A 12,736-nucleotide genomic window follows, 5' to 3' on the forward strand; every position below is an offset into this window, starting at 1 on the left:
CAAGGGGTAGGTAAAATAGTCTCATTAGGTACAGTAGTAATATCCAAATCAGTACTAGAGGAAATTAATTATGTACAGTAAAAAAATAACATACAACTATAGATAACTTCAGAACATAGTAGATCTTACTTGAGCAATATAAATCACATAACTACATGTTACTTCAAAATACAGCAAATTATAATAGAATGAAATACAATTGCATGCTACTTCAAAACCTGTCAGTTGAATATAATCAGTTTAAAACACTTACTTTAAATAACTTAAACATTGCTGGTTAACAATACAGCAGATTGTTACAGTATAAATCACAACTGTTAGTCACTTCAAAACATGACAGTATGAACATTAACAGAATAAACACATAACTATAAGTCACTTTAAAACATCACAGTATGAACATTAACAGAATAAACACACAACTATAAGTCACTTCAAAACATGACAGCATGAACATTAACAGAATAAACACATAACTATAAGTCACTTTAAAACATGACAGTAAGAACATTAACAGAATAAACACACAACTATAAGTTACTTCAAAACATGACAGTATGAACATTAACAGAATAAACACACACCTATGAGTAACTACAAAACATGACATTAAGAACATTAACAGAATAAACACATAACTATAAGTCACTTCAAAACATGACAGTAAGAACATTAGCAGAATAAACACATAACTATAAGTCACTTCAAAACATGACAGTAAGAACATTAGCAGAATAAACACACAACATAAGTCACTTCAAAACATGACAGTATGAATATTAACAGAATAAACACACAACTACGAGTAACTACAAAACATGACATTAAGAACATTAACAGAATAAACACATAACTATAAGTCACTTCAAAACATGACAGTAAGAACATTAGCAGAATAAACACACAACATAAGTCACTTCAAAACATGACAGTAAGAAAATTAACAGAATAAACACACAACTGTTAGTCACTTCAAAACATGACAGTAAGAACATTGACAGAATAAACACATAACTATAAGTCACTTTAAAACATGACAGTTAGAACATTAACAGAATAAACACACAACTATAAGTCACTTCAAAACATGACAGTATGAACATTAACAGAATAAACACACAACATAAGTCACTTCAAAACATGACAGTAAGAACATTGACAGAATAAACACATAACTATAAGTCACTTCAAAACATGACAGTAAGAACATTAGCAGAATAAACACACAACATAAGTCACTTCAAAACATGACAGTAAGAACATTAACAGAATAAACACACACATATGAGTAACTACAAAACATGACATTAAGAACATTAACAGAATACACATAACTATAAGTCACTTCAAAACATGACAGTAAGAACATTAACAGAATAAACACATAACTGTTAGTCACTTCAAAACATGACAGTAAGAACATTAACAGAATAAACACACACATATGAGTAACTACAAAACATGACATTAAGAACATTAACAGAATACACATAACTATAAGTCACTTTAAAACATGACAGTAAGAACATTAACAGAATAAACACACACATATGAGTAACTACAAAACATGACATTAAGAACATTAACAGAATACACATAACTATAAGTCACTTCAAAACATGACAGTAAGAACATTAACAGAATAAACACATAACTGTTAGTCACTTCAAAACATGACAGTAAGAACATTAACAGAATAAACACACACATATGAGTAACTACAAAACATGACATTAAGAACATTAACAGAATACACATAACTATAAGTCACTTTAAAACATGACAGTAAGAACATTAACAGAATAAACACACAACTATAAGTCACTTCAAAACATGACAGTATGAACATTAACAGAATAAACACACAACTATGAGTAACTACAAAACATGACATTAAGAACATTAACAGAATAAACACATAACTTTAAGTCACTTCAAAACATGACAGTAAGAACATTAGCAGAATAAACACACAACATAAGTCACTTCAAAACATGACAGTAAGAACATTAACAGAATAAACACACAACTATAAGTCACTTCAAAACATTACAGTATGAACATTAACAGAATAAACACACAACTTTAAGTCACTTCAAAACATGACAGTATGAACATTAACAGAATAAACACACAACTATTAGTCACTTCAAAACATGACAGTAAGAACATTAGCAGAATTAACACACAACTATAAGTCACTTCAAAACATGACAGTAAGAACATTAACAGAATAAAAACACAACTGTTAGTCACTTCAAAACATGACAGTAAGAACATAAACATTATTAACACATAACTAAAAGACACTTCAAAACATGACAGTAAGAACATTAACAGAATAAAAACACAACTGTTAGTCACTTCAAAACATGACAGTAAGAACATAAACATTATTAACACATAACTAAAAGACACTTCAAAACATGACAGTAAGAACATTAACAGAATAAACACACAACTATAAGTCACTTCAAAACATGACAGTATGAACATTAACAGAATAAACACACAACTATGAGTAACTACAAAACATGACATTAAGAACATTAACAGAATAAACACATAACTTTAAGTCACTTCAAAACATGACAGTAAGAACATTAGCAGAATAAACACACAACATAAGTCACTTCAAAACATGACAGTAAGAACATTAACAGAATAAACACACAACTGTTAGTCACTTCAAAACATGACAGTAAGAACATACATAATTAAGACACAACTATAAGTCACTTCAAAACATGACAGTAAGAACATTAACAGAATAAACACACAACTATAAGTCACTTCAAAACATGACAGTAAGAACATTAACAGAATAAACACATAACTATAAGTCACTTCAAAACATGACAGTAAGAACATTAACAGAATAAACACACAACTATAAGTCACTTCAAAACATGACAGTAAGAACTTTAACATAATAAACACATAACTATAAGTCACTTCAAAACATGACAGTAAGAACATTAACAGAATAAACACACAACTTTAAGTCACTTCAAAACATGACAGTATGAACATTAACAGAATAAACACACAACTTTAAGTCACTTCAAAACATGACAGTATGAACATTAACAGAATAAACACACAACTATTAGTCACTTCAAAACATGACAGTAAGAACATTAGCAGAATTAACACACAACTATAAGTCACTTCAAAACATGACAGTAAGAACATTAACAGAATAAAAACACAACTGTTAGTCACTTCAAAACATGACAGTAAGAACATAAACATTATTAACACATAACTAAAAGACACTTCAAAACATGACAGTAAGAACATTAACAGAATAAAAACACAACTGTTAGTCACTTCAAAACATGACAGTAAGAACATAAACATTATTAACACATAACTAAAAGACACTTCAAAACATGACAGTAAGAACATTAACAGAATAAACACACAACTATAAGTCACTTCAAAACATGAGAGTAAGAACATTAACAGAATAAAAACATAACTATAAGTCACTTCAAAACATGACAGTAAGAACATAAACATAATTAACACATAACTAAAAGACACTTCAAAACATGACAGTAAGAACATTAACAGAATAAACACACAACTATAAGTCACTTCAAAACTTAACAGTAAGAACATTTACAGAATAAAACACATGACTAAATGTCACTTCACAACATGACAGCAAGAACATACATAAACAATATAAAACACCCAACTATAAGATACTTCAAAAATACTACAAGGTTGTACATATATATATAAATCACACAACTACAAGGTTGTACATATGAAGTATAAAACACACAACTACAAGGTTGTACATATAAAGTATAAAACACACAACTAGAAGTTTGTACAAATAAAGTATATATTGGTTGGGTATTTATATTCGATTATTTTATCCTGAGTAATAGCGATTGGTAAAATATGAATATAAATGCCAAACTCATTGTTGAATGAAAACAAATCTACAGCTGCCATGAATTATTTCTTAATTTAAACACAAAAAAAAAGGATTTGTAAATCTATTTACAATCAATTAACACTGACTTTGAAACCAACCTGTAATCAGACCACATCACTGAATGTGAAACATTCCTGTAATCAAAGCACAACACTGAATGTGAAACATACCTGTAATCAAAGCACAACACTGAATGTCAAACATACATGTGATCAAAGCACAACACTGAATGTGAAACACTCAATGTGAAACATACCTGTAATCAAAGCACAACACTGAATGTGAAACATTCCTGTAATCAAAGCACATCACTGAATGTGAAACATACCTGTCATCAAAGCACAACACTGAATGTGAAACATACCTGTAACCAAAGCACATCACTGAATTTGAAGCATACCTGTAATCAAAGCACAACACTGAATGTGAAACATTCCTGTAATCAAAGCACATCACTGAATGTGAAACATACCTGTAATCAAAGCACAACACTGAATGTGAAATATACCTGTAACCAAAGCACATCACTGAATTTGAAGCATACCTGTAATCAAAGCACAACACTGAATGTGAAACATACCTGTAATCAAAGCACAACACTGAATGTGCAACATACCTGTAATCAAATATAAAAAAGAAGATGCGGTATGATTGCCAATGAGACAACTCTTCACAAGATAAAAAATAACACAGAAATTAACAATTATAGGTCACCGTACGGCCTTCAACAATGAATGTAAAACATTCCTGTAATCAAAGCACAACACTGAATGTGAAACACTCCTGTATTCAAAGCACAACACTGAATGTGAAACATACCTGTATTCAAAGCACAACACCAAATGTGAAACATACCTGTAATCAAAGCACAACACAATGTGAAACCTACCTGTAATCAAAGCACAACACTGAATGTGAAAAATACCTGTAATCAAAGCACATCACTGAATGTGAAACATACCTGTAATCAAAGCACATCACTGAATGTGAAACATACCTGTTATCAAAGCACAACACTGAATGTGAAACATACCTGTAATCAAATATAAAAAAGAAGATGTTGTATGATTGCCAATGAGACAACTCTTCACAAGAGACCAAATGACACAGAAATTAACAATTATAGGTCACCATGGTCACCGTACGGCCTTCAGCAATGAAGGTGAACCGTTCCTGTAATCAAAACACAACACTGAATGTGAAACATACATGTAATCAAAGCACAACACTGAATGTCAAACATTCCTGTAATCAAAGTACAACACTGAATGTAAAGAATAAGTGTAATCAAAGCACACCACAGAATTTGAAACATGCCTGTAATCAAAGCACAACACTGAATGTGAAACATTCCTGTAATCAAAGCACAACACTGAATGTAAAACATACATGTAATCAAAGCACAACACTAAATGTGAAATATTCCTGTAATCAAAGCACAACACCAAATGTAAAACATACCTGTAATCAAAGCACAACACCAAATGTAAAACATACCTGTAATCAAAGCACAAGACTGAATGTAAAACATACATGTAATCAAAGCACAACAGTGAATGTGGAGATGTGAAAATTGCTGGTAAACAAAGCAAATCACTGAATGCAAAACATACCTGTAATCAAAGCACAACACTGAATGTGTAACATTCCTGTAATCACAGCACAACACTAATGTGAAGCCTACCTGTAATCAAAGCACAACAGTGAAAATGTGAAACATACCTGTAAACAAAGCAAATCACTAAATGTAAAACATACCTGTAATCAAAGCACAACACTGAATGTGAAACATACCTGTAATCTAAACAACACTGAATGTGAAACATACCTGTAATCTAAACAACACTGAATGTGAAACATACCTGTAATCTAAAACAACACTGAATGTGAAACCTACTTTTAATCAAAGTACAAAGGTGTAAACTACTTATTATAATCCAACATTGATAAAAACAACACTCAAAATGAGTTTGACTTTCTTGAAAACATCTCAGTTTTGATAATTCATAAGTTGGTATCAGGAATGCCTAAATATAGGAAAGTACAACAAACGACACCAACCACAAACACCTGACTACTGACAGTAAATAGACAAACCACACCAACCACAAACACCTGACTACTGACAGTAAATAGACAAACCACACCCAACCACAAACACCTGACTACTGACAGTAAATAGACAAACCACACCAACCACAAACACCTGACTACTGACAGTAAATAGACAAACCACACCAACCACAAACACCTGACTACTGACAGTAAATAGACAAACCACACCAACCACAAACACCTGACTACTGACAGTAGATAGACAAACCACACCAACCACAAACACCTGACTACTGACAGTAAATAGACAAACCACACCAACCACAAACCCCTGACTACTGACAGTAAATAGACAAACCACACCAACCACAAACACCTGACTACTCCGAGTAAATATACAAACCACACCAACCACAAACACCTGACTACTGACAGTTAATAGACAAACGACACCAACCACAAACACCTGACTACTGACAGTAAATAGACAAACCACACCAACCACAAACACCTGACTACTGACAGTAAATAGACAAACCACACCCAACCACAAACACCTGACTACTGACAGTAAATAGACAAACCACACCAACCACAAACACCAGACTACTGACAGTAAATAGACAAACCACACCAACCACAAACCCCTGACTACTGACAGTAAATAGACAAACCACACCAACCACAAACACCTGACTACTGACAGTAAATAGACAAACCACACCAACCACAAACCCCTGACTACTGACAGTAAATAGACAAACCACACCAACCACAAACACCTGACTACTCCGAGTAAATATACAAACCACACCAACCACAAACACCTGACTACTGACAGTAAATAGACAAACCACACCAACCACAAACACCTGACTACTGACAGTAAATAGACAAACCACACCAACCACAAACACCTGACTACTGACAGTAAATAGACAAACCACACCAACCACAAACACCTGACTACTGACAGTAGATAGACAAACCACACCAACCACAAACACCTGACTACTGACAGAAATAGACAAACCACACCAACCACAAACCCCTGACTACTGACAGTAAATAGACAAACCACACCAACCACAAACACCTGACTACTCCGAGTAAATATACAAACCACACCAACCACAAACACCTGACTACTGACAGTTAATAGACAAACGACACCAACCACAAACACCTGACTACTGACAGTAAATAGACAAACCACACCAACCACAAACACCTGACTACTGACAGTAAATAGACAAACCACACCCAACCACAAACACCTGACTACTGACAGTAAATAGACAAACCACACCAACCACAAACACCAGACTACTGACAGTAAATAGACAAACCACACCAACCACAAACCCCTGACTACTGACAGTAAATAGACAAACCACACCAACCACAAACACCTGACTACTGACAGTAAATAGACAAACCACACCAACCACAAACCCCTGACTACTGACAGTAAATAGACAAACCACACCAACCACAAACACCTGACTACTCCGAGTAAATATACAAACCACACCAACCACAAACACCTGACTACTGACAGTAAATAGACAAACCACACCAACCACAAACACCTGACTACTGACAGTAAATAGACAAACCACACCAACCACAAACACCTGACTACTGACAGTAAATAGACAAACCACACCAACCACAAACACCTGACTACTGACAGTAGATAGACAAACCACACCAACCACAAACACCTGACTACTGACAGTAAATAGACAAACCACACCAACCACAAACCCCTGACTACTGACAGTAAATAGACAAACCACACCAACCACAAACACCTGACTACTCCGAGTAAATATACAAACCACACCAACCACAAACACCTGACTACTGACAGTTAATAGACAAACGACACCAACCACAAACACCTGACTACTGACAGTAAATAGACAAACCACACCAACCACAAACACCTGACTACTGACAGTAAATAGACAAACCACACCAACCACAAACACCTGACTACTGACAGTAAATAGACAAACCACACCAACCACAAACACCTGACTACTGACAGTAAATAGACAAACCACACCAACCACAAACACCTGAGTACTGACAGTAAATAGACAAACCACACCAACCACAAACACCTGACTACTCCGAGTAAATAGACAAACCACACCAACCACAAACACCTGACTACTGACAGTTAATAGACAAACGACACCAACCACAAACCCCTGACTACTGACAGTAAATAGACAAACCACACCAACCACAAACACCTGACTACTCCGAGTAAATATACAAACCACACCAACCACAAACACCTGACTACTGACAGTTAATAGACAAACGACACCAACCACAAACACCTGACTACTGACAGTAAATAGACAAACCACACCAACCACAAACACCTTACTACTGACAGTTAATAGACAAACCACACCAACCACAAACACCTGACTACTGACAGTAAATAGACAAACCACACCAACCACAAACACCTGACTACTGACAGTAAATAGACAAACGACACTAACCGCAAACACCTGACTACTGACAGTAAATAGACAAACCACACCAACCACAAACACCTGACTACTGACAGTAAATAGACAAACCACACCAACCACAAACACCTGACTACTGACAGTAAATAGACAAACCACACCAACCACAAACACCTGACTACTGACAGTAAATAGACAAACCACACCAACCACAAACACCTGACTACTGACAGTAAATAGACAAACCACACCAACCGCAAACCCCTGACCACTGACAGTAAATAGACAAGCCACACCAACCACAAACACCTGACTACTGACAGTAAATAGACAAGCCACACCAACCACAAACACCTGACTACTGACAGTAAATAGACAAACCACACCAACCACAAACACCTGACTACTGACAGTAAATAGACAAACCACACCAACCACAAACACCTGACTACTGACAGTAAATAGACAAACCACACCAACCACAAACACCTGACTACTGACAGTAAATATACAAACAAATTCAACAACTAACAACACATGGTCCGGGTTGTCTGTTTGATACAGGCACAAAATGTGGAGGGGTTAAACCATATTTGCTTTCGCACAATTCACCTATCTAGACCATTGATAATAAAAGTAAAACACTAGTAAAAAAACCTGCACAGTTCAACTACCTAGGTCTGTATGGAAACTGATACTTATATCAATGATTCAACATTTAATCAAAAAAATTTTTTTAATCAGACAGTTTTTATAGAAAAATATGCATGAAGGAGTTCTCTTTGAAATACTTGTTTTTTTGTTCTGAATAATATATGGTAAAGTTATTATTTTGCTTCTTGGCAAGAAACAATTTTTACACTCCGGTTTTCCTTGGATGTGTTAACTACTTTAGTCGGATAGTTATATTTAACATCTTATAAAAATTATAAATAGTCAGTAAATTCATATTAAATGTAATTCCATTGTTCTCATAATATTGTTCTGAATCAGAAAATATAACTTTTTTTCATTTTTCTTTAAAAAACATATTTTATCAATAGAATTAATGATTATCATGATTATACTGAATCTACACAAAATCATGTTGTTAATCAGACAGTTTTAATGAACAAATATTTATTATAATTATATCAAGTGGGATCTCATTTTACTAGTATTATTGTTCTGAATCAGAAATTATAATTTTTTTTTGTTTCTTTAAAAAAATTATTTTATTAAAATGAATAATTATACTGAATCTACACTAAATCCTGATGTTAATAAGACAGGTTTAATGAACAAATTTTGTAAGAATCATATAAAGTGGGGTCTCATTTTACTTGTTTTGTTCTACTGAATCCATTGATATAATTATTTTACACATTTCTTGAAAAAAAAATTTTTTTTTAAGATATCAGGTTTAATGGAAGTTTTGACATTTCACAACAAAACATGTTTATTTATTGTTTATATAGAATACAAATTCAAGTGTGACTGGTCATTTTATTCAGTTTTGACCACTGATTCATGTGATATATATTTTGTTTATATTTATTACACAACATTGTCCAGTTTATCAGACAAGTTTTGATGTCAGTTGTATTATTCCAGATGTTTGGATGGACAGCATTAATGTATGCTGCCGAGGGAGGACACCTGGAGGTCTGTAGACTTCTCATTGATACAGGATGTAAGATCGACACCACAGATGTATGTTATCTACTTAGTCTGATCACATTACTATTAATCAACACTAAATCATGTTGTTAATCAGACAGTTTTAAGGAACAAATATTTGTAATAATTATATCAAGTGGGGTCTCATTTTACTCATATTATTGTTCTGAATCAGAAAATATTACTCCTTTTCATGTTTCTTTAAAAAAATTATTTTATTAAAATGAATGATTATACTGAATCTACACTAAATCCTGATGTTAATAAGACAGGTTTAATGAACAAATATGTGTAAGAATCATATAAAGTGGGGTCTCATTTTACTTGTTTTGTTCTACTGAATCCATTGATATAATTATTTTACACATTTCTTGAAAAAAAAATTTTTTTTAAGATATCAGGTTTAATGGAAGTTTTGACATTTCACAACAAAACATGTTTATTTATTGTTTATATAGAATATAAATACAAGTGTGACTGGTCATTTTATTCAGTTTTGACCACTGATTCATGTGATATATATTTTGTTTATATTTATTACACAACATTGTCCAGTTTATCAGACAAGTTTTAATGTCAGTTGTATTATTCCAGAGAGGTGGATGGACAGCATTAATGTGGGCTGCTGAGAGAGGACACCTGGAGATCTGTCGCCTTCTCATTGATACAGGATGTAAGATCAACACCACAACAGTATGTTATGTACTTAGTCTGATCACATTACTATTAATCAACACAAAATCATGTTGTTAATTAGACAATTTTAATGACCAAATATTTGTAATAATTATATCAAGTGGGGTCTCATTTTACTCATATTATTGTTCTGAATCAGAAAATATTACTCCTTTTCATGTTTCTTTAAAAAAATTATTTTATTAAAATGAATGATTATACTGAATCTACACTAAATCCTGATGTTAATTAGACAGTTTTAATGAACAAATATTTGTAAGAATCATATAAAGTGGGGTCTCATTTTACTTGTTTTGTTCTACTGAATCCATTGATATAATTATTTTACACATTTCTTGAATTTTTTTTTTTTTTAAGATATCAGGTTTAATGGAAGTTGTGACATTTCACAACAAAACATGGTTATTTATTGTTTATATAGAATACAAATACAAGTGTGACTGGTCATTTTATTCAGCATTGACCACTGATTCATGTGATATATATTTTGTTTATATTTAAGTCTCCCAAAGACTTATTGGTTTTGCTCAGTTATTATTATTATTATTATTCTTCTTCTTCTTCTTCTTCTTCTTCTTCTTCCGCCGCTTTTAAATTTAAACTTGTCCGCACCCGTTCTCCAAAACCGCTTGTCAGATTAACTTAGGGTTTCACAATATGTTAGACTAACATGTCTAGTGGTGCAATCAGGGTTTTGTTTGTGCAATGGGGTTTATAAAGGGGTACTTTGAGGGGCAAAAAGAAAGGAGGGTTTTACTATAGAACCCTATGGGATTTTATTTTTTAAAATTTTCAAATGTTTATAAACTGAAAACCATTTGTGATAGACACAATCTTTTTAATTGAAAATGTTCTAAATGATAAAGCACTTTAAATGAAATACAGGGTTAGTCCCCAGGGGTCACCCCGACCCCCTGCCATTTGAGAAAGTTCTAATATCTTGTAAATGGTCGAGATCCCCACCCCTAAACCATATATATTCTGGTTTGTCATGATAAAGCAAATCAAACGATATACAGGGTTAGTCCCCAGGGGTCATCCCGACCCCCTGCCGTTTGAGAAAGTTCTAATATCTTGGAAATGGTTGAGATCCCCACCCCTAAACCATATGTATTCTGGTTTGTCATGATAAAGCACATCAAATGAAATACAGGGTTAGTCCCCAGGGGTCACCCCGACCCCCTGCCATTTGAGAAAGTTCTAATATCTTGTAAATGGTCAAGATCCCCACCCCTAAACCATATATATTCTGGTTTGTCATGATAAAGCACATCAAATGATATACAGGGTTAGTCCCCAGGGGTCATCGCCACCCCCTGCCATTTAAGAAAGTTCTTATATCTTGTAAATGGTCAAGATCCCCACCCCTAAACCATATATATTCTGGTTTGTCATGATAAAGCACATCAAATGATATACAGGGTTATTCCCCAGGGGTCATCCCGACCCCCTGCCATTTGAGAAAGTTCTAATATCTTGTAAATGGTCGAGATCCCCACCCCTAAACCATATATATTCTGGTTTGTCATGATAAAGCACATCAAATGATATACAGGGTTAGTCCCCAGGAGTCACCCCGACCCCCTGCCATTTAAGAAAGTTCTAATATCTTGTAAGTGGTCAAGATCCCCACCCCTAAACCATATATATTCTGGTTTGTCATACCAAGATGGTTTGAATGATATACAGGGTTAGTCCTTAGGGGTCATCCCGACCCCCTGCCATTTGAGAAAGTTCTAATATCTTGTAAATGGTTGAGATCCCCACCCCTAAACCATATATATTCCTGTTCATCATGTCTCGAACATTTGAATGATGTATACGGTCAGTCCTCAGGGGTTCCCACCACCCCCAATGTTCTAATATCTTGTAA

General features: G+C 33.8%; 1 protein-coding gene across 1 annotated transcript in view; it reads left to right on the forward strand.

Moving 5' to 3' along the window:
• Positions 1 to 10,109: 10,109 nt before the first annotated feature.
• Positions 10,110 to 12,736, forward strand: part of LOC127732090 (death-associated protein kinase 1-like) — an 82,221-nt gene continuing 79,594 nt past the window's right edge. Inside the window, exon 1 of the mRNA XM_052241144.1 lies at positions 10,110 to 10,200. Coding sequence (XP_052097104.1) covers positions 10,123 to 10,200 — 78 coding nt within the window. The 5' untranslated portion in view covers positions 10,110 to 10,122. The remainder of the gene's footprint in view (positions 10,201 to 12,736) is intronic.

This window comes from Mytilus californianus, unplaced genomic scaffold, assembly GCF_021869535.1.
Source record: "Mytilus californianus isolate M0D057914Y unplaced genomic scaffold, xbMytCali1.0.p SCAF_22, whole genome shotgun sequence".
NCBI classification, from domain to species: Eukaryota; Metazoa; Mollusca; class Bivalvia; order Mytilida; family Mytilidae; genus Mytilus; species Mytilus californianus.